At 43.2% G+C, this 23587-nt stretch overlaps 1 protein-coding gene and 1 long non-coding RNA gene across 2 annotated transcripts in view; one reads left to right on the forward strand and one right to left on the reverse strand.

Annotated features, from left to right (window-relative positions):
• LOC138158176 (uncharacterized) lies at positions 1-6407 on the reverse strand. Its single transcript, XR_011167577.1, has 3 exons — positions 6002-6407; positions 249-2060; positions 1-122 (listed from the first exon to the last, which is right to left on the reverse strand). It is a non-coding gene; the product is annotated as an uncharacterized lncRNA (long non-coding RNA).
• DNASE1L3 (deoxyribonuclease 1L3) overlaps positions 6041-23587 on the forward strand; it is a 23451-nt gene continuing 5904 nt past the window's right edge. The window contains exons 1-5 of the mRNA XM_069084253.1: positions 6041-6181; positions 12248-12336; positions 16222-16314; positions 18174-18286; positions 21042-21154. Coding sequence (XP_068940354.1) covers positions 6041-6181; positions 12248-12336; positions 16222-16314; positions 18174-18286; positions 21042-21154 — 549 coding nt within the window. The remainder of the gene's footprint in view (positions 6182-12247; positions 12337-16221; positions 16315-18173; positions 18287-21041; positions 21155-23587) is intronic.

Raw genomic sequence — 23587 nt, forward strand, 5'->3', positions numbered from 1 at the left:
AGGAGAGAATTTTTTTTAATTATAGGTTAATGAGCTTAACTTTGACTTGGCAAAATTCCAGCACCTATCATTAAGGAGATGCTTTGAGAGCATTTAGAAAGGGAAGCAGCGGCCCCTACAAACTGACATAGTTTCACCAGGAGTAGGCCATGCCAAACAAACCTTGTTTCCTTTTTTGCCCAGGTTACTAGGCTGGCAAGTGCCATAAACAAAATTATGCCATTTAAAAAAAACACACTTAATAAAACCTGACATAGTATCCTTAAAACTGGAGAAATGTGGTCTAGACATTGGTGCAATTATATAGAGACAGAACTGGCTAAAGGAGCAGAATGAACAGCAGTGATTCACAGGTGAATGCAGTCTTAGACGGAGGTTGCCCCAGACTCCATTCTTGTCCTTGTGCTATTCAATGATGTTGTCAGTCTCTCAGAGGAAGGCATGCATATGTCCAATTTTTGGATGACCCAGACCTAACAAGGATAGGTAACAGAGGTGGGGCCCCAAAAGATCTCAACATGTTAAAATGATCAGTTGATTCTAATAATAGGAATCTGTTAGGGAGGAATCTAAAATCCTATATGGGTTAAAAAAAAACCCAATCTGTAGCACAAGTAATGGTTGGAGAAAATGTGTTTCGACAACAGTTTATGAGAGAAAAGATGGAGAAGTTCTTGGTGGGCCACCACCTCAACATGAGTCCCAAAATATGGGATGGCAGCTGAAAAGGCTGATGTGGTCTTGGATTCATTAGTAGAGAGATAGTGTCCAGAGGGAGAGAGAGAGCAGTCCTGCCAGCTCCTCCAGGCAGCCCCCATCAGGACTCTCATATGAAGTCCTGCGCACCTCATTCTAGAAAGAAGGGGGCAAAATTGAGTGAATCCAGAGAAGGGTGGTCAAGGGGATGAGAAGCCTGGGGACTACTAAGTGGGCATCAGTTGAAGAAATTAGAGATATTTAGCCCTGGAGGGGAAGAAAAAAGCAAATTTGGCCAAAAGGGAAGAGAGGCAGGAATGACATTATTATTGTTTAATATCTGAAAGGCTTTCTTAGTTATTTTTTTGACTAACACATGCCAGGCATTGTGCTAAGTGTTGTAAAATTATTAATTTCATCTGATCCTCACAATTCTGGAAGGCAAGCGCTATTATTATCCCCATACATATGAGGAAACTGAGGCAAACAGAAGCTAAGTGACTTGTTCAGGGTTACACAAGTACCAAGTGCCTGAGGCTGGATTTGAACTCGGGTCTTCTTGGCTTCAGACCTAGAGCTCCACCCACCGTACCAACTAACTGGTTAGCCTCAGAAGGTGAACTGCACACAACAGAAGGGAATCCATTCACAGAGCTATCCAAAAGTGAAATGGGCTGCCTCAGGAAATAACGGATTCCCCCCACTCTGGAGATCCACAGGCAGAGTCTGGATAGCCACGAGTGGGAGATATCCACTAAGAGACATGTTTGATGAGACATCCTTTGAGGTTCTTTTCAATTTGGAGATTTTGTGATTCTGTGAAAAGATTTAATAGGACGATAGCCTGGAAGGGACCTTAGAGGCCATCTAGTCCCACCCCCTCATTGTATAGATGAGGAAACTGAGGTCCAGAGTGATGCCCACTGTCTTACCCGTGATAAGTGGCAGGGCTCGGACCCATGTTATCCTGGTCCAAACCCAGTGCTCTCTCCACTGTACCAAACTGCCTCCTCCCTACTCAAATATCTGGTTTAAACAAGTTTCATGAGATGACATTTGGCCTACTTAAAAAATTCTTGTCAAAGCCTTCAGCAGCATCCAATTGTATATAATTAAGGGACTGATTCCTGGCTCAGCTCAGGGGGCCACATTTTAAGAAAAACATTGAGAAACTGGCTCAGAGAGTCCAGAGGAAGTCCATCAGCGTGGTGAAGGGTCTTGAGTCCATGTCACGGGAAGATTGTTTGGAGACAGTGGGGCATGTTCAGCCCGGAGACGAGAAGATCCAGCTGTCTTCAAGCACTTGAAGGCTTGTCACACGGAGGAAGGATCATACTTGTTTTGTTTGGACCCAGAGGAGAAAACTAGAAATAAGGAGTAGAAAATTCAAAGAGGTACATTTAGACTCGATGTAAAGAAAAACTTCCTACTACCTAGAGCTGTCCAAAAATGGAATGACTTGCCGAGAGAAGTGGTGGCTCGATGCCCATTGTCAGATGTGCTCTAGTGGGGATTCTTTATGGAGGGATTGGACTAGATGGCCAAGGAGGTCTCTTCCAACCCTTAAATTCCGTGTATGATTATAAAGTTGGTCTGATAGACAGCCCTAGCCATGGCATATACATACCCTAGCTTGACACTACATTGTTGATACAATATATTCAAATGTATACAAAATGTAGCAATTTGGGGTAGCTTACAACTTGTAGGGCAGGTTCCCCAGCAGATAGCTACTCTAGTTTTAAGATGCACTTAAACAATGTATATAGTTTAAGATGTAGTCTGTGTACTTACATCCTCTAAGACTGTAGTTCACAAGTCCCCACCAATGGGTTACTCTTAATAATTAACCAGAAGGCAACAATTATACAGTTCAAAGAAAATGCATTTAATGAATTGGCACAGAAACAAAAGTAGCAACAGAAACCATAAACCTGGAAACCGTCTCCCACAAATATACATAACATCATTGGCGAAAGTGGACATACAGAGAGAACACATTATGGAGAACACCAACAGACTATGCATGCGGCCAGGGTGCACGTTTAAGGAAGACATAGAGACATATGCATAACTCAAAGCTGAAGGGTCCTCAGTTCTTTTTGTGATGTCATAGAACTGCCCCCTGTGACATTCAAATGGTCTCTTCTGGATACAGCTCTGTTCTTGTCTCTACTGCCCTCAGATTCTGGCTCAGCTGAAATCCTTGGATAGAGTACTGCCATGATCTTTTAAAGCTTAAAACCTAGGTAGAGATTTTCCCCAGGAATTTCAGAAAAGGAAGAAAGAGACTTTGTCCAGGACCAGCAAAAAAAAACCTCCCCCTTCTGAGCCTTGGTTGGTTAAGCCTTTTATCTCTCCAGTAAGGGATTCACAGTCCCAGCTGTTGAGCTCTTTAGGTCAGAGTACAAGGTTATCACAAGTAGCGAAAACATTTAGGTTTAATCTTGTCTCTGGACTCCTCTTCCCAGTGAGGGACTTGAGGCCCTTAGTCAGAAGACTGACCCTATGATGATTGGTCAACATGCTTCCCAAATATTTATCTCTGATGATGGCTAGGCTAAAAACCAGGTAAGGGTGATTTGCCTAATAGCTACTCAACATTTCTGGGTGTTCAACTTTCCCTTTTGTAAACCCTAAGTCTCTTTTGTTAGCCCACAAAGGTGAATGGACAAAGAGAAGGTACAAGAGCAAACTAAGGGAATGGGAGTTTAGTAGACACGCTGAGGAAGACCTAACTAACCCTCAGCCACATTTCTGGCCCCTTCCTAGGCAGATGAGGCTGACACAGACTTCAAAGACCCCCACATCTTTACAGATAAAACTATTTTCTGTTTATAAAATTCCGTAGGATTCTGACTGCTCCCAAATTCCAACCTGGGGTTATCCTCAATCTGAGTGAATTTGTGAGATTTTGCTGTATTCCTTTTTGCTTTTTTTCCCCCATCCATTCCCTTCTCTGCTCACATAGGCACCACCTGGCCCTCATCACTGCTTACCTGACTATTTCAGTAGCTTCTTAACAGACCGACACGTTTCCAGTCTCTCCTCTCCAATACATTCCTAGACACAACTGCCAACGAAGCATTCCTAATCACATCTCTAACTCTGTTACTCCGCAGCTCAAAAATCTTCTTTGGTTCCCTTTTGCCTCTAGGATCAAATGACAAACTCAAGCTGGCATTTAAAACCCTCCAACTACCTTTCCTGACTAATTCATCATAAGCCCCTTCACAAAGGCGATTCCAGCCAAACTGGCCTGCTGGTGATTTCCACCATTCCTGCTTGCTATGTTATGTTCCACAGATATCTCAGATCCAATATATCCAAAACTGAGTCCATCATCTTTTCTCCCTGAGTCCTCCCTCCTTCCTAACTTCTCTATTTCTGCCCAGGATACTACCATCCTCCCAGTTCTTCCAATTCCCCCCACAACCTAGGGATCATCCTTGGTCCTCACTCTGCCCCCACCCCTCATCCCCACCCTATTCAGTCTGTTTCCAAGGTCTGTCAATGTTATTTTGCTAATATCTTACATATATATATATATATGGCCATTCCTCCCCTCTTATGCTGCCACCATCTTGGTACAGGTGCTCATCATCTAACATACGGACCATTGCCATAGTCTGCTGGTTAGTCTATCTGTCACAAGTCTCTCCCAACTCCAGTCCAACCACCACTCAGTTAGCAAAGTGACTTTCCTAAAGCACAGGTAACCATGTCACCCCACTGCCAAGTCAATAAACTCCTTTGGCTCTCTATCACCCCCAATACCAAATGTAAAATGCTCTATTTAGCATTCAAAGCCTTTTACCACTGACCACCCCCTACACTTCCAGTCTTCTTTCCCCCTAGTCTTCCCATATAGTCTGTGGTCCAGTGACACTGGTCTCTGGCTGTTCCTCACACAAGACCCTCCTCTTGACTCCATACATTTTCACTGGTTGAGCCCCATGCCTGAATTCTCTCCCTCCTCTCTGACTCCTGGCTTCTCTGGCTTCCTTCGAGTTCCAGCCAAAGTCCCACCTTCTACAGAAAGCCTTTCCTAATCCCTCTTGTGCTAATTCCTTCCTTTCTTAGTTATCTCCACTTTATCCTGCCTACAACTTGTCTGTACATGTTGTGCCCCATTAGACTGTGAAGTCCTTAAAAGGAGACTGTCTTTGGCCTTTCTTTTCATCCTCTGGAGGAAAGAGTGGGGCTGATGGTTTTACATAGCTCGCTTAAATTCAATTCACTGGCAAGTCGAGACATCACCCTCTTGATGTCATTGGGACAAGTAACAATAACTGGCACATTTCTTTTCAGTCATTTTTCAGTCATGTCCATCTCTTTGTGATCCTATTTGGGGTTTTCTTGGAAGTAATACTTGAGTGGTTTGCCATTTCCTTCCCCAGCTCTTTTACAGACAAGGAAGCTGAGACAAACAAGGTTAAGTGACTTACCCAGGGTCACACTGCTAGGATGTGTCTGAGGCAGGATTTGAATTCTGAAAAATGAGTCTTGGGGCAGCTAGGTGGTGCAGTGAATAGAGCACTGACCCTGGAGTCAGGAGGACCTGAGTTCAAATCTGGCCTCTGACACTTAACACTTACTAGCCATGTGACTTTGGGCAAGTCACTTAATCCCAATTGCCCTGCCTTCCCCCCTCCAAAAAAGAAAAAAGAAAAATGAGTCTTCCTGACTTTAGGCCCAGTGCTCTATCACTTCACCATCTAGCCTGGCACATAGTAGGTGCTTAATAAATGCTTACCACTGACTGGTATGCTATCCCCAGGCACTAGGCTTTCCCACAATAAACCTTTGATGTCAGTGCTAAGATGCCATGTATTCTCTGATGGCTACCCCCAGGAGGGTTCCAGGTGACATTCCCCCCAAAAAAAGACTTTCTGATGATCTTGGGAACACCAAAGGTCTGTAAAAGGAGGGGAACCGTGGCATTTGGAGCTGTGAGGTGGAGCTGTGGCTGGTAGCAGAGCAGATTAAGGCCAGCTGGGGACCTCTGGTACTCACACTAACCATTTGTCATCTCTTCCCCCAGGATGGGGAAGGATAAGGAGTAATATACTAAACGGATTTCCTAATGTGGAAAACAAATAATGCCCATGACAAGCTAGCCCTGCAATTAGTCTTGGTTAAAAGGCAGAAGATTCCCTCTGGGCAAGAAGCCTGTGACCTTCAGTTCCTCAGAGAAGTGAAAGTTTGCAGAAGGAAGGAAGCCAGTCATCCCTGCTATCTGTGCCATATAAAAGCCAGCAGGCTGCGCCGGAGTCGGGCATTCCTTGGTGCACCACTAACTTACCCAACTGCACCCTGCTCTTAGCACGAGAAGGCCACCGGGATGCCAAGGATGCTGGCTCTGCTCCTGCTGCTGCTTCTCTCCCTGGACAGCATCCAGACCTTGAGAATCTGCTCCTTCAATGTGAGGTCCTTTGGGGAGGCAAAGAGGGAGAATTCCAAAGCTATGGATGTTATAGTAAAGGTAAGGAGCCTGACACCTCTGACTTAAATAATAGCCTGGCTGCACTCCAGGGAGGCTCTCTGCTCCAGATCCAAGCTCTGGGTTGCAGAGGAATGTTAGGGCAGAGTTTCCAGTCGAACTGCCCCAACCGAGCCTTCCCTTTCATGAAGCTGGCCCCAGGAGGGGCAGCATTTCAGTAGTTGAGAAGCATGCTGGAACTGGAGGCAGGCAGTGCCTGGAGTTTGAATCCTGCTGCCAACATTTATATGCTATGTAACCCTGGGCAAATTGTTCAAAGGAGTTTCCTTAGTTGCAAAATGAAGGGCTTGGCATAGTTGGTCTCTTAAAGTCCCTTCCAACTCCAGAACAATGATCCTATGACCTTGGGTCTGATTGTACAAGGCCTTTTGGTCACCTTGGATGAACTGATTAATATCTCTGAGTCTCAGTTTCCTCATCTGAAAAATGGCCTTAAAATGCTTAGGGGGACAGCCTCAGAGAGAGCTGGCCTTATAGTATGGATGATTTGGGCTCTGCCCCTGACCCATACTGGCTATGTGAACCTAGGTCAGTTAGCTTCTTGGTGCCCATCTTTAGATTGCAGAGAAGGTGCCAACCTGCATTGTTTCAAAGAGTATCCTCATTAAGAATTCCCTATACCAAGGAAATCATAGATTGGATCATCATTGGAAGAGGGATATCTTGTTCTCTTTGGTCCCCAAGGGAAGATTAAGGAGCAAAGATGGGTGGAAATGTATTTTCAGACTTGATGACAGTGAAAACTTCTGCCACATTGGCTGCCCCCAATGTGGGGTGGGCCGCCTAAGGAACAGTGGGTTTGTCCACACTGGATGTCTTTGAGCAAAGGCTGCAATGTCCCTTGGGACTTTTAGAGGGGACCAGTGGTGTCTCTTCCAAATATGAGATCCAGTGATTAAAAGCACAATCCCAAAAACAACTCAACTGAACTGATTAGTAACTATTTACCTTTAAATTAGTTCCATCCAATCCCTTTTCCAGGCTCTCCCTCCAGCTCCCATGAAAACCCTTTGCTCACCCGTTCCTTTCTAGTCAGTTTCCCTCCTGTTTGGATGTAATTAGCGCGTATGTTCTTCATCAAATTCTGCTTTTTTTTTTAAATGCGCCAGCAAATTCAACTAAGCAGTGACAGTGACTGAGATCATCTTCTCCAAGAGTTTGGACCTATTTAATGTTGGATTTGGGGGCAGGATCTGGTCTGTTATTTACCCAGTTGATATTTGTTATGGCCTGAGAGGCACAATCTTGATAGGGGTAGGAAGGGAGGCACTCTATACAAGGAAAATATTTTCCTATTCCAAAATTCAAAGTTCCTGATGATTAATTCAGTGGTGGTTAAGGGAGCATTTTAGATAGGAAGAGGATTTATAGCCAGCAGGGCCCTTAGAGTTCGGGAGTCCAACCTCATTTCAGAGGAAATAAGAAGTGTTGAATAACTTACCCAAGATAATATGTACATTACCCCCACTTACTTATTCAGCACTATAAGGTTGCTGTGGGTCAGGCTGCGGTTTTTGTTGTTGTTTACATTTTTAAATTTTATTGATATCTTTTCAATGTCACCTTAATTTCTGAATATATTTCCCCTCCCTCACCACTCAGTAAGTCATCCCTTGTAACAAAGAGAAAAAAAAAAGAATTGACAAAAAGTTCAGCAAAACTAACCAACATGTCTGATAAGAACGATGATGCACTCAACATTCCATCCCCATAGTCCCTCGCCTCTGTAAAGGGAGGGAGGTGTATTTTCTCAACTCTTTCAGGATAATGACATTACACAACAGTTTGAGGTTTTTCCTTGTTCTTTCCCTTTGCATTGTTGTGGTCATTAGGTAGATTTTGTTTTAAAGAAATAGCATTTTTGTGTCCCAAGGATTGCCATGGAGGGAGGAGCCTTGGGATGTCCCTGCTCAGGAAGCAGACCTGTCGCACAATACTCCCCTGAGAGCTGTGATTCACATGTTGCCCCTTGGCTAGAAATCAAACTATGCCTAATGTGTTTACTGATGACTCATGGTTTTTGCCCCCTAAGCCTGTTGACTGCTTGATTTTGCTTGTGTAACGTGTCTGAAACAGCATGGGATGATGGAAAGAGAGATAAATGGAGATTCTGGAGACCTGGGTGTTGCCCCTCTTCCTGATGCCCACTATCTCTGTGACCTTGGTAAGGCTGAAAGACCGCAGGGTGTAAGGATCACAAGGTCAAACCTGTGTGGCCTTGGGCAACTGACTCAACATCTCTCCTCCCCTGTAAAATGAAAGGGCTTGCCTAGATGATCTCTCAAGGAGCCCTCCACCTCGATCATTTTGTGATTTTATGGTTTAAATTAAACCCTAAATTTCTGAGACTCTGGGTCTAAGGGATATCTTGTACCATACTGGCTATTCTACGCAAATACTATTATGTGCTAGGCACTGTACTAGGTGCAGGAGATGTAAAGACCAAATGAAATAGACCCTACCCTCAAGGAACTTACTTTTTACTTGCAGACATTGGGGGAGGGGAGGAATATAACACGAACACAGAAGAGTCAAGTACAAGGAAAATTCAAGAGGGAGAGAGCACCAATATTGGGGGCTGAGGGTGGGGATCAGAGAAGGCTTCCTGGCAGGAGGGGCCCCTAGAGCTGAGCCCTGAAGGAAGACAATGGTGGGGGAGCGGAAAAGAGGAAAGAGGCCAATCATGGCATGGGAGGGGGCACACACAACATGTGGTATGTCAAGCTGAGGGAACAATAAGAGAGAGCAGCAAGAAATAGAAGTGAGAGCCAGGCCATAGAGGACCATTAATGCCCTGGGAAGGGGGCAAAGAGGGTAGAGTTTAGAGTTTGTCTTTTAGCCTATAGACAATGGGGAGCCATGGAAGGTCTCTTTGCTGTCTGGAAACAACAGGCTATGAGGATTCTGGCAGGTAACTGCTCCTTAGAATTATTAGAACCTGACTAGGACAGAAATATGTCCCCAAATTTCCTTGCTGGGGTTCTGATGCTGGAGGCAGTTGGGGTCTTATGGATGGGGTCAAATCAGATCACCCAAAAACAAAACAACAAAGGGCAGCTAGGTGGCAAAGTGAATAGAGCACTGCCCTGGAGTCAGGAGGACCTGAATTCAAATGTGGCCTCAGACACTTAACACTTACTAGCCATATGACCTTAGGCAAATCACTTAACCCCAATTATTCTGCCTTCCCCCTCCAAAAATACAAAAAAAAATCATATCATCTGATCATCCATGATCTTCCAAGCAGCCCCCCTCACCTTTGCCTCTTGGAACCCATCATTCATGATGAGAATGACAAGTATTTGTACAGCATTTTAAGATTTGTAAGGTGTTTTATATACATTATTTCACAACCCTAGGAGATGGGTGGTATTTTTATCTCCATTTTACAGATGGGGAAACTGAGGCAGGCAAGGGTAAAGTGACTTGTGTCCGAAGCAGTATTTGAAGTAAGATCTCCCTGAGTCCTAGTCCAATACTCTATTCCCCAAACCAGCTTCAAGTCTCAGATCCAAAGTTGCTTCCTACAGGCAGACTTTCTTAATTTTCCCATTGGTCGATGCCCTATTCCCATCTTCCAAAGTCAGGAAAGAGAGGAAGAATCTAACAGGAAAAGGGAGAAGCATTACAAGGAGTGAATTTAGCTTGGGGCAAACAAGGTCAAGGTCATGGGTTGCATCCACAGGAAGAATGTGAACCACAGGCAGTTCCCTAGTGGATAAGCCCCAGAACATGAGTCAAGGACAGCACATCCCAGCTCACAGTCATTGGCGACTGACATCCGAGGGAGGGGTGAGATTTTACTGTTGTTAGTTTTAAAATGAATTTTTTTTTTCCAGAGGCAAACAGGAGACAGACCCAGCAAAGATATAATTCATGTAGAATGACATTTGGTAATCAGGAATGCTTTTTACAAAGAGTAAAGAAATCCTTTTATAAGCAGGGAGACAATTGGACATAGTGGGCAGGATGCAGACTTGGAGTTTGGAAGCCTGGGAGCAGAAGCCATCCTTTCATACTGCGAGGTGTGGGACCATGGACAAGGAAACTGATGTCTCTTCAGTCTCAGATTGTTCGTCTCAAAAATGGGGGGCAGTAAACCTTTAGTATCTACCTCCCCTCTCCCCACGGCATTGAAAGACTCCAACATCTTAGGACAATCCAAAGCTTGTTTAGTCGTTTCAGTTGTGTCCAACTCTTGGTGACCCTATTTGAAGCTTCCTTGGCAAGAATACTGGAGTGGTTTGCCATTTTCTTCTCTGGCTCATTTTATAGATGAGGAAACTGAGGCAAACAGGGTGAAGTGACTTGCCCAGGGTCACACAGCTGATAAGTGTCTGAGGCTGGATTTGAACTCATGAAGTTGAGTCTTCCTGACTCCAAGCCACACACTATTCACTGTGCCACTTAGCTGCCCATTAAAAAATTATTAAAGTATTAAAACTTAAAATTTCACTAATACTTTTAGGATACTGTGCACATAACATATACATGTATACACAAATGCACATATACACACAGGCTTCTGGGACAAAGCATATGTTAATATATGCATATATAATATGTACACATTTATATATTTACACATGTGTTTGCATGCATGTACATATGGTACATTGTGTGTTTATATGTGTGTGCTGGTATTGCAATGCTTTACAAATTGTAAACCACCATGTAAACATCTATTACTATCAGAAAACCTGAAATGGGTGACATGAAATACTGACAAAGGAAATGTATGGTTGAATACACGCATCGGTATTTACATTGTACTGATTGGGAAACGGGTCATTTTGTCTGAAGGACCTAAAAGGTGTGTGAGAGCTGCAGCCATGCCCTCCAGACCTGGGATTTCTTTGGGATAGGGGAGCTCTCTGTATAAAAACTCCCAGAAAGAAGAGGCAATGGTATGTGATGTGATTGCCATGAGAAGCAGAAGGACAGATGGACGTGTTTAGGGTCTGATGTTCTGACCTTCAGCAGGACAAAGAAGGTGCTTTGTTTCCTTGATGTTGCCTCTTCTTGTATCCAGACGAGCATCACGAGATAATGATTTGGGGCCGCACCAGATTGTAGAGACCACGGAGTCGAGTCCCCTCATTTTGTAGGTGAAAAGGTTTAGCCAAGGTTAGACAAGAGCAGAGGAGCATGGGACTGAAACCAGGTCCTTAGTATCCTGTCAGATTAGCTTTTTCAAAAATGTTGCTAAGTACTTGTCACTTCTTTGGTCAGGAACATTCAATGCTACCTTAAGGCAATGTGACACAGTAAATAGAGAGCTGACCTCAGAATCAGAAGGGCCTGGGTTCAAGTCCAGCTTCTGACACATCCTTGGGCCTTAATCTCATAGTGATCTAAGCCAATGTGTTGTGCCAAAAGGAGTGAGATAAGAGACCCCCGAGAGTAACATTTGGAAGCGGATGTTATTTTTCCGAGGAGCTGTCCAGGGTCAGGCCCAAATCGAACAGTGAGTCTGCACGGACAATGTGTTGGCTTTTAAAGGGATGCCCCTTGGCCAAAGGCTAGGTATTACACAAGCAGAAACTTGCTGAGGCCAAGAACACTGATTGGTCAGTACACACCTCGAAATTCCCGAGGGCAAATTTACCCTAGGCTGAAATTCAGAAACACTCAACTGTACCCAAGGATCCCTGGGGAGGAGGGTGAACATTGACTAGGTTTAAAATGCAATTTTATTTTGTTTTGTTATATTTGTATTTATTTTGTTAATCATTTCCCAATTACACTTGAATCTGGTTTGGGCTGGCCCTCCCTCTAAGCAGCTCTTTAAGACTAGCCATTCAGAGGAGGTGACCACCTGCTTGGGTAAGAGTCTCTTCCGTAGGGAGCTCTCGAGGTCCAGGGGTCCTGTCTCCATTGCATTCCTAGAATCACAGTATTTCAGACTTGTCAGGGGCTGTCCCATGGGTGTCCCCACCTCTTTATTTGCTGTCCCTGCTGAGGGGGCTTGATTTCCCTGGGGCTGCCATGAGCTCTCTAAGAAATGCCAAATGTCCTCCCCCGATGTCCGGTTTGTCTTTATCACAGATCATCAAACGCTGTGACATCATCCTCCTGATGGAAATCAAGGACTCCCGAAACACCATTTGTCCCACCTTGATGAAAATGCTGAATGGGTAAGAAATATAGATATCCTCGGACCCCCTTTCATGCAAAGGCAAAAGAGAACCGAAACAGGGAAGGAGGACAGGATCAGAAACCCAGCCCGCTAAAGCATCTGGCCACATCTACTCACGTTCCCTTGGACACGTATGTCTCCAGGAAAGACCTTTTGGCACCAGACAGGATGAATATGCAAAGGTTAAAATCACAAAATTGAAAACAAGGAAACAGATAAGAGACAGGAAAGAGAAAAACAAAAGAAGGAAAGGTATAAAAAGCCCACTGGATGAAGAGTCAAGAGACAGAGGTCTCCTTCCTCTTGACTGGATGACTCACTAGCTGTGTGGTCTTGGGCAAGTCACCTAGCTTCTCAAGGACTCAGTTTCCATATTTGTAAAATGAAACTAGATGGGTTACAGCAAGAGCATTCATTCTATGATTCTGGGATTCTCAGGAGGAGGAAGGAAGGGCTGAGAATAGTAAATTCGCCTTTTTGGCCCAAAGTCAAGTTCTACCTTCCAGAGAACCTGCCAGCATGCTCAGCTTTCACAGGCGTCCTCTCTCCTATGCCACAGATCAGTCCTCAGGGGCTGCTGGGTTGGAGATGTCAATATGTTCACTGTCTCACAGCATCAGATACTTTGAGCCCAAAGGGCTCTTAGACATCTTGTCTAATCCCCGTCCTCCCCCCCCCCCCCATTTTACAGATGAGTAAACAGTTCAGATCAGAGAATGGAAGGGACCCAAGGTCCCACAGACAGGGTTATAGATGTAGAGGCATAGAGGGTCCTTAGAGACCTAGTAACCCATCCCTTCTATTTTACGGATAACAAAACTGATAAGTGGAATGATTTGTGCACAGTTGGTGAGTGGTGGGTCCTCTGAGTCCTAATTCAAAGTTTTCCATTATATCATAGCTGACTGCAGTGGCTTCCATTCTCCCCTAGATCCCCTAATGGGGAAATGTTCCCCACTCTCTACTTGACAGAAGTTCAAAGATGCTTGGCACATGTTCTCACAAGTACATTACAATATCCCTTTTAAAGAAATTGGATTAATGAGTCATTTGCATATAAATCACAGAAATAGGGCTGGGCTATCCTAGCTATTCAAAACAAGCCTAGCCTTATATAAACAGGAAGTTGGAGTGCAATTTATTATGACCTAACCCAGCCAAGTTCTGGATTTGGCTTAAAAAAATACCGAAACCCTGGGTTCTGCGTGGGCTGCAAAAGGCCCAAAAGTTCCTCAAAATGGAACTCCAAAGTTCTCCGAGACTCCAGGCTCTGCACAGAGAAGGGAACAGCTGAGCTGGGATGCTGAGCCCTGCTGTGGCCCTCCTCAAACAGAATCTTTAGTTTCTCAAGCTCTTGATTGAGGGCGGGAGCAGAGAAGAATCATTTTAACCTGGATTCCTACAACTTGGGGAAAAGTTTCCAGCATGCATTTGGCAAACATGAACAAAACAAAAATCTCACAGATTCAGGATAATAGAGGTAGCTAAGGGGAAGGAAAGAGGACAGATGAAGCCCAGAAGGAAGAAGTCGAGTTTCCACTGAAAGAGTCTAAAATGGTGATTATTTTAAGGGATTCATACAGGACCACAGAATCCCAGAATTGGAAGGGGCATCAGAAGAATCTGAAAACAATAGCAATAGCTAACATTTTCCTAGTACCTTAATTAAGGCTTGTAAAGCTCTTTGCATTCATTTTCTAAATATGGAGGATAATAACAAGAATCTCCTTCACAACATATCTGATAATTGACCATCCAATTTGTGCCTCCACACCTCGGGGGCCACAGGGGTCATCTCCGGTTCCATCATTTCATGAGAAAAGTAGCAGCTTTCAAGTCCTCACTGAGTTCTCTACACCAAACATTTCCAGTTCCTTCACTGGTGCCCCCTGTGGAATGTTTGCGAGGCCTTCCACCATATTGGTTGGCCTGGCCTGGACATGTCCAATCAACATCCTTCCCAAAATATTTTATATATGCTATCAATATAATATACATAGTATATAATATGTCTGAACCCAATGCACCAGATGAGGCCTGACCAGCGCAATCTGGGATCTTTTGGGGAAAGTGTTACATTACTGAATTGCTAGACATGTCACTTTCCGCTGCATGTATTATTTTGTTTTTTAAATTTTAATTCTTTTTATTACATTTTAAGTTCTTAACTTTCTCTTTTTCTCTCCCCCCCACTAGAAAAGGTCACCATTTGACACAGATATAGATATATATGTGTATACATTTGTACATATATGTGTGTATATATGTATATGCATACATTATACATGTATATATACACACATATATACATACACACATACCATACTATGCATACTTCTCTTTTTCAGTTTTCTCTGGAGGTGGATGACACCTTTCTTCTTGGGTCCTTTGCAGCTGATTTGAGTATTTATAATACTCAGAATAGCTCAGTCATTTGCAATTATTCTTCAAACAATATTGTTTTATGTACAATATTCTCTTGGTTCTGCTAATTTCACTCTTCATTAGTTCATGCCAGTCTTTCCATGGTTTTCTAAAATCACTGAGCTCATCATTTCTTATAACACAGTAATATCCCATCATATCATATGCCCCTTTTTGTTCAGCCATTCCCCAACTGACGGGCATCCCCATAATTTCTAGTTCTTGCCACCACAAAGAGATCTGCTATAAATATTTTAGAATATAGAGGCTCTTTCCCTTTTTCTTCTTATCACCTTGGGAAACAGACTTAGTACTGGTATTGCTGGATCAAAGGATATACATAGTTTTATAACTCTTTGGACATAATTCCACATGTATTTTCTTTTTTTTTTAATATTTTATTTTTCCCCAGTTACATGTAAAGACAATTATTTACCTTCATTTAAAACAATTTTTGAGCTCCAAATTTTCTCTCTCCCTTCCCTCATCTCCCTGCTCCCTGACACAGTTAGCAATTTAATATAGATTATCATATGTATTACTTTCAAGGAGTGGATAAAGCACCAGGCCTGGAGTCAAGAAAACCTGGGTTTGAATTCTGCTTCAGATACTTGTTGAACTACTTGTGCCTCAGTTTCCATACATGTACAATGGGAATAACAACACCTGTAGCATCTAACACAAGGATTATCGATCTATTGCTATATACACTTCTATGTGTAGTCTTTACCCCTCCCCACACACACCCCCACGCCCCCTCCATTATAATGCAAGCTTCTTCTAGGCATCTTTCATTCTCAAACACCAAGCAGAGTGTTTGTGGCATTGTTGTTTGGTCACTTTTGAGTCCTGTCTGATTCTTTGTGACCTCATTTAGGATTTTCTTGGCAAAGATACTGGAGTCATTTCCCATTTCCTTTTCCAGTTTATTTTACAGATACAGAACTGAGGCAAACAGGGTTAAGTGATTTACCCAAGGTCACACAGCTAGTAAGTGTCTGAGGCTGAATTTGAATTCTTGACTTCAGACCTGGCATTCTATCCACTATGCCACCTAGCTGCCCCACTTGGCATACAGGTGTTTGATCAATGACTTTTGATTGATTGGTAATTGGAAAGCATCTCAGAAATCAGTCACTTCAGTTCCCTTGTTTTGCAGATGAGAAGACTCAGGTCCAGAGTAGTTAAGTGCTTTAGCCATAGGCTATACAGCCAATAAATCTCAGACTCAGGACTTGAACCCAAGCCCCCTGCAAACCTTACAGCACTTTGGGTAGGTACTGCTCTTGTGATTATGGTTCAAGATCCAGGTCCTCAGACTCAGAAATAAGAAGCTAGGGAAAGAATCAAAACATGGTGAGTTTGCAGTTGGGAAGAGTGGCAGATCATAGACAAAGGACTCAAGATGGCGGAACAACATTGACTTACAAAGCTCCTGAAAAACCTTCCTGTCTCCTAGGAAATCTCGAAGAGACACAAAAGACTTCAACTATATAATTAGCAGCCGGCTGGGAAGAAATGCCTACAAGGAACAATATGCTTTTATCTACAGGTAAGTACACATTTCGGTGGGTCTGGGAGGTCCAGAATATTAATGCTTTCACCCGTGTTGGTCATCCATGCCCATCAATGCCCCCTTCTCATCCTGTGATACTCTTATCTGTGTCCTTCTGTCTTTGGGAGATCCAACCCAATATGTTGAGACACCTGGAAGATCAGACTCCATCAAGTCCAACCCCCCTCACTTTACAGATGAGGAAACTGAGGCACTGGGAGGTTATGTCATAAAAGTAGTAAGTGGCAGAACTAGGATTTGAACCTAGGCTCTCGCTCTAAATCCAAGGTTCTTTCCAAGGCCTCTATCTTTCTAGATCTATCTCTTGACATAGCATGGCTATGAATAGACAATTCATTTTTTTCTCTTTGACACTAGATTTCAGTTATATACAATTCTTGTCATTTGCCATAGCAATTCATGAAAACTATCTTTAGAGGTATGGCTGTGTTCTTGGTGTATGTTTGGTGAAAGCTTTAACCACCAATGGAATCCCAGGGTTTTCCAGGTATCACAGGGACCCAGGACCCCTATGTGGGAATAAATTTTTACTATAAAGCACACCTCAAACAAGCCACATGACAAAGTGGATAAAAATCTGAATTCAGAAAAATCAGGAAAATATGGGGGGAAAGTCCTATCTCTGATGTTGGAGTTGAAGCATTTAGGGTTAGAGTTGGAGACATTTTGTTGGACAAATAATTTAAAATCATTTAGCCTCTTGGTGCCCCTAGGCAAATGTCTAAGACTTTTAAATTGCAGAGAAGGTGGTGACCTGTGTTAGTAGAGGATATTTCCTATAGTAGCAGTGAAATCACAGGTCCATTTGATACCACACAAGGCATCCCTCATTGCCTCTGCAAAATGAAGAATGTGTCAAAATAAACCACAAATAGACATCACACCTGGACATCTTATGGCATTTGTTGGATTATGTAATGGATACCATCATTGAATTTTTTGTTGACGTTGACTAAATTTTTGGACCAGCTTGGGAGTTGTATGGGTAGTTTGATGGTGACCTTTGGCCTCTTGGATTCAATTCACCATTTATTTAGCACCTAGTATGTGCCAGACACTAGGCTAGACATGGGAATGCAAAGAAACCCAACAGTCGGGGCGGCCAGGTGGCTCAGCGAGTAAGAGCACTGGCTCCAGTGTCAGGATGACCTGGATCAAATCTGGGCTCAGATACTCAGCACCACACCCAGAAAAAACTGGCCGTGTAACCTTGAGCAAGTTACTTCACCCCCGATTGCTTAAAAAAAAAAAAAAGAAAGAAACCCAACAGTCCCTGCCCTTAAGGAGTTTACATTCTACTGGAGTAAAATAACATACACAAAGTACATACTAAGAATATGTACCATTGTATGGAGAAATTCAAAATGGGGAGAGCATAGGGATCAGGAAGGTCCTTGTGACCTGAACCTAGCTCAGAGGGAATCCTGGGATGCTCATCCTTTTGTTCTGCCAAGGACCTGACTGACAAAGGACCAAATGCTAGCTTCTGTGGTATTATTCCATTTTCCCAGCTAAGACAAGAACAGGCAAATAATTGGTACTTCTTAGTGTTCTCAGACACCAGAGAAAATGAAAGTCTGACTGATGATTCTCAGAGTTAGTAATGATTGTTAACTAGTCATGATTATTAATTAGTAATTCGTTGTTAACAGCAAATCTGGCATCTGCAGTTTGATGACCAAATCATCATTTAGTAAGACTGAGCCTAAATCGGAAAGTTACAGGTGCTTTTCCTCAAAGAGGAAATTAGACCAAAGCCTTCCTGTCTTCAAAGTGATTTTCTAAAAATGGAAGTGGCCCAAACCAGACTCCTGTTTCCTTTTTACTTTATTTAGGGAAAGTGTGGTATCTGTGAAGAAAAGTTATCACTATCATGACACCCAGAATGGAGATGAAGATGTCTTTTCCCGAGAGCCCTTTGTGGTCTGGTTCTACTCCCCGAAAACTGGTGAGTCACAGCTAAGGACACCAACTTTATTAGAACAAAGGGTCATCGGTTTAGAGCCAAGAGGGTCCTTAGGGATCAGAGTTCAACCTCTTCATTTTACAGATGAGGAAACTGAGGCTCAGAAGTGACTTGCCAAGGACCTCTGGCTGGTAAGTGGGAGATCTGGATTTTGTAGGCAGGTCCTCTGCCTCTGAATCTGGAGCTTTTTTCACTACACCATATGCCTCCTTTTACATTCTGAAGGACTATCATCAGAGAGGGTGAATTACCAACCTGGCTTTTCTGATACACAAAATCTTTTGAGTTGGAGAAGCCCAGACTTGGGTGGATCTGAGCACAGATTTTTCAAATCAAGAACTTTTTAAAATTTTATCAATGTCAATAATGAGAGACATCTAGGTGGCAAGGTAGATAGAGAAGGATGGACCTAGGGTCAAGAAGATTGATCTTCCTGAGTTAAAATCTGTCCTTAGACTGTGCGACCTTGGGCAAGTCACTTAACTCTGCCTCAGTTTCCTTATCTGTAAAATAGGGATAATAATAGCACCAACCTCCTAGAGATGTTGTGAAGGTAAGGTGTTTGCAAACTTTAAAGTGCTGTGTAGATGCTAGCTGGTATTAGTGTTATTATAATTATTATTCCCATGAGTTTTCATGCTCTCAATCAGGACGTGCTGGCAAATGTAGTCCTTTCCTATTCCAGCCATGACAGTTAGACTTTTAAACCTAAATGGATTTTTTTTCCTGAAAGGAAATATTGACTCTTTGTTTCTATGACCTGACAATTTTGATCGCCTAGCTTATTTTCCCAAAGATATTCTCCATTTAGTTTATTTCCCTGTTAAGAAAAGTCCATCTCTCAATTCAATTCCATTCAGCAAACATTTTTTTTTTAAGCAATCTGGGTTAAGTAACTTGCTCAGGGTTACACGGCCAGTTATTTTTGTGTGGGTGCTGGAGTATCTGAGGCCGGAACTGATCCCAGGTCTCCCAACACTGGGGCCACCTGGCCACCCCAGCAAATATTTCTTAAATGCCTACTTTATGCAAGTCAGGAAAACCTGGGTTCAAACATTACCCCTGACACATACTAGCTGTGTGACTATAATCAAGTAATCTAATGTCTTAGCACCCAGTCAACTCTTTTTTTTAAATTAAATTTTATGTTTATTTTTAGTTTACATCATTTATTTCCACAAGATTTTGAGTTACAAATTTTCTCCCCATCTTTTCCCTACCCACCACCCCAAAACAGCGATCCCACTGTATACCTCTTCCCCCAATCTGCTCCCTCTTTTATCTTCCCCTATACTCCCTCCGACTTTCCAGCAGGGCATGACTGGTCTCTATACCCCAGTGCCTAGGTATCTTATTTCCCAGTTGCATGTAAAAAAAGATAATAATATTCCCAGTCAACTCTTTAAGAGTCTAAGTTACAAATGTGCAGTTGATCTGCCCCAATGGAGGAGGTTTCCACTTTGGGGGTTCCCCTTTGCCAACATTTAGACTGAAACCGATAAAATGAGTGTCCACATCAAAATTACCGGAAGTTAGCTGATATTGCCTAATATGAACTTTGTGGTAGAGCACAATCCTTCTTTAGAATAGGGAAACCAGTAATGATAATAATGATACCACTTACATAGTGCTTTAAGGTTAACAAAGAGAAAAGAAGGGGGAGGGGGAGAGGGAGGGAGAAGGAATTTGTGTTTCTATTGAAAGTGAGTTGTGAGTAGGTAGATCTTTGATATGTTTTCAATAGAATATTTGATATACTTTCACTAGAGGTACAAATTCTGGATGCCAAAAGAAACATTTAGAGAGGGACCTTTGTTAATTGCAAGAAAAAAAAACCAGAAATATTTTCATCGCACTCTCAACCCTTTCATTTCAATCCCAGGAGTCTTCTCGCCCTCCTTGGCTTCACCAGTCTGTCTCTGATGAGTGGTTTGTCCCAGGTGTAAGGATAACATTAAATCCCTGAATTTAGGATTAAAGATTCAGTCCTTAAGCATCCTTCCCCTGTAAAGGTGGATTTCTCCCTCACCTCCCTCATCTCGGGCTTCCTTTTACTTCTCATCCATTATCATATTCTAAATCATACCATATTTCTGTGTATATCACCTTACTTTTTCCTCATGCTCTACTAAATAAAATCCAAATTCTTTAGTCAGATTCAAGACCCACCACCATGTCTCTCCAGAATTACAGCATAATAGATTGTTAGACTTGGAAAGGACCTGGGAAATCATCTGGCCCAATTCCCTCATTTAAAACCCCCCAGAGTGAAGTGATTTGCCTGAGATTACATGGGAAATAGTTAGCAGAACTAGGGCTTAAACCCAAACTGTGTGCCTCCAAGTCTCCTGTTCTTTCCACCACAACATTCCTCCTCCTCCCCAAGTATTATTTCCATTTTAGAAGTAAGGTCACTTACTGGCTGTGTGACTCTGGGCCAGTTACTTAACCTTTCTCAGTATCACCTCCCTCATCTATAAAATGGGGACAATATTAACTATAGTGCCCATCTCATAGCTTTGCTGTGCCAAGAGTCAAATGAAATCACAGAGATAAAGCATTTTGCTACCTAAATGAACCATAGAAATGTCAGCTATCATTCCTATAAAGAGGAGTCTGGTTAGGGGGGGGGATCATAGTATTCCAGTCTATAAGGGGAACACTCTTCTTTTTACTCTCATTCTATGACCTTGACAGGGAGAACTTGACTAAGTCCTTGTCCTCTCCTATTCCCAAGCTGTCACAGATTTTGTGATCATCCCTCTCCACACAACACCTGAGACCTCTGTTCGGGAAATCGATGAACTCTTTGATGTCTACATGGATGTAAAACGTCGATGGAAGCCTGAGGTCGCTACCCTTAACTGCTGAACAAGAGTTTGTATTTTATGGAGAGGCAACCCCATAAAATCACTGGAGCTTCCTGGGATGGACAAGTGACATGGAAAGCTGTGCTTATGGAATATCAATATGGCAGCTATATAGGGGATGGATAGTTTAAAGATACGAAGGCTTGACCTAAGGTGGCAGCCACATGGGCAGAGAGAAGGGAATGGATGCTAGAGATGTGAGGTGTAATCCACAGGATTTGGCAGCTGACTTGATTTGTTGGGGCAGAGAGTGTGGAGAGTCAAGAATGATTGTGAAGTTGCCAACCTAGGGAGTTGGAGGGTGGTGGCACTCTTAACAGAAATAGGGAAGTTAGGGAGACAGGTGGGTTGAGGAAGAAAGATAGTTCGTTTTCGATTCTGTAACATGACAGAATCATGTGACATAATGCACATGGCTCCTTTCCCTTCTAGGGAATGCGTGAGATGATGTATGAGGCTCCTTCCCTTTTGATGATCACAGACAACTTCTCTGGCCCCCTTTTTGCTAGCAGATGGAAAAGTAATAGGAGAATGTGAAAATCAGAAGAATTAATGATGAGTTGGGCAGAGGAGAAAGAAGGCAGATGAGGAGGTGAGGGTGATCAGGAAGAGAAAGAAAGGGAAACTTTCATTTTGTAGAGTACAGGCGAAAGACTATCTCCAAGTGATCTCACCAACCTTAGGGGGCACAATATGTCCGAGATCAAGGTCTGATGTTTCTTAGAAATCCTGGGCAGGTGGCGTAAGCAGCGCTCAAAGCAAAACAGAACAAAGTTTATTCAAGTCTGACACAAGATTTCTTACTTGACAGCTTGGTAAGGAAAAGAATTCTCCCCTGAAGCCATGAGAGAAGGAAATGCCCTGATAACCAAGCTTTCCGGCTACTTGCTTCCTATAAGAGAAAACTCCCCTCCACGTGACAGAGAAAAAGAGGTCCCAAACCAATAGAGTGAATTACTAGGCATAATAGTCCTGCTTGAAAGCAGAAAACATTTATCCCTTGTACATAGACAGCGAAAATGTGTATGTGACTGTGCAAAGACTTGTCATTGGAGTTGTGTTGGCATTGTGTAGATCTGGGTGACATGGCATGAACATGCATGACATTGTGTAGCTCTGGATGATATATTACAGGTATAGGTGGCATTACACAAACTTGGGTGTCACTGTGTAGATTGGGTGGCACCATGTCAATGTGGATTCTGTGGGATAGCCAAGTATTATATAGTTTATAGGGCATTGTGTAGAGGCAGGCAAGCATACGGATGGCATCATGTGGCAATGGGTGACATTGTATAGAGATGGGTAGCATTATGTGGATTAGGAATTATGTAGCTTTGGCTAGCTTTGTGTAGACATGGTGGCATTGTGCAGATGGCAGTGATACCATATAGATAGAAGTGGCATGGTGGCATAGCAGAGGATGACGTTGCATAGAGATAGCTGACATTTTGTAGCCTTAATAATAGCTAGTATTTAAACAGTGTTTGTTGTGTTCTAGACACTGTACTAGGTACTTCACAGTTATATCATTTGATCCTCAGAAAAACCCTGGGAGGTGGGGGCTATTCTTATCTCCATTTTACAAAGGCAGAAACTGAGGCTCAGAGAAGTCCTAACTCTTATCCCAAGCTTGACCCACTATGCCACACGGCCTCTCCGTGAGTGTCTCTATTATCCTTTGGTGTCATCCACAATCCTGCTTTTTTTGGAGGCTGAGGTGCTCTGTGACTATCAGACAGAGGACTACGAAGAGAACAGCAGTGTGAGAAAGAGGGGTTCTGGTTTCAGAGCAGCTTGGGCTGACTGAAAGACGATTTTCCATAAACCATCTAGCCCATTCCCTCTTGCCTCTTACCTATTCAATTCTTGGGTCAGTTTTGGACGTAAGATCGCACGCTGGAGCTGGAAGTGACCTTGGAGACCATCTTATCCAGCCCCTCATTTGACAGTTGAGGAAACTGAGGCCCCAGTGATTTACCCAGGATAGCACAGATAATGTCTGAAGTCTAATTTGACCCCAGGACCTCTGACCCCAAACCCAGAACTCTTTTCTCTGCACCAGGGTGCAAAACCAGGACTTGTGGAGACCTTTCATCCTCTTTTGGTTTTATATTTTATTTGTTTTAAAGAAAGAGAAAGAGGGGAGGCCAGGTAGCACAGCAAGTAAGAGCACCGGCTCCAGTGTTGAGAAGACCTGGAGATCGAATCCCGGGCTCAGACACTTAGCACCCACCCAGAAACACCTGGCCATGTAACCTTGAGCAAGTTACTTAACCCCAATTGCTTAGGGGCGGCCAGGTGGCTCAGCGAGTAAGAGCACTGGCTCCAGTGTCAGGATGACCTGGATCAAATCCGGGCTCAGTTACTCAGCACCACACCCAGAAATAACTGGCTGTGTAACCTTGAGCAA

The sequence above is a fragment of the Petaurus breviceps genome, unplaced genomic scaffold, assembly GCF_028583685.1.
Source record: "Petaurus breviceps papuanus isolate PSGF00001 unplaced genomic scaffold, PetGlider_PUasm1.0 174, whole genome shotgun sequence".
Lineage (NCBI taxonomy): Eukaryota > Metazoa > Chordata > Mammalia > Diprotodontia > Petauridae > Petaurus > Petaurus breviceps.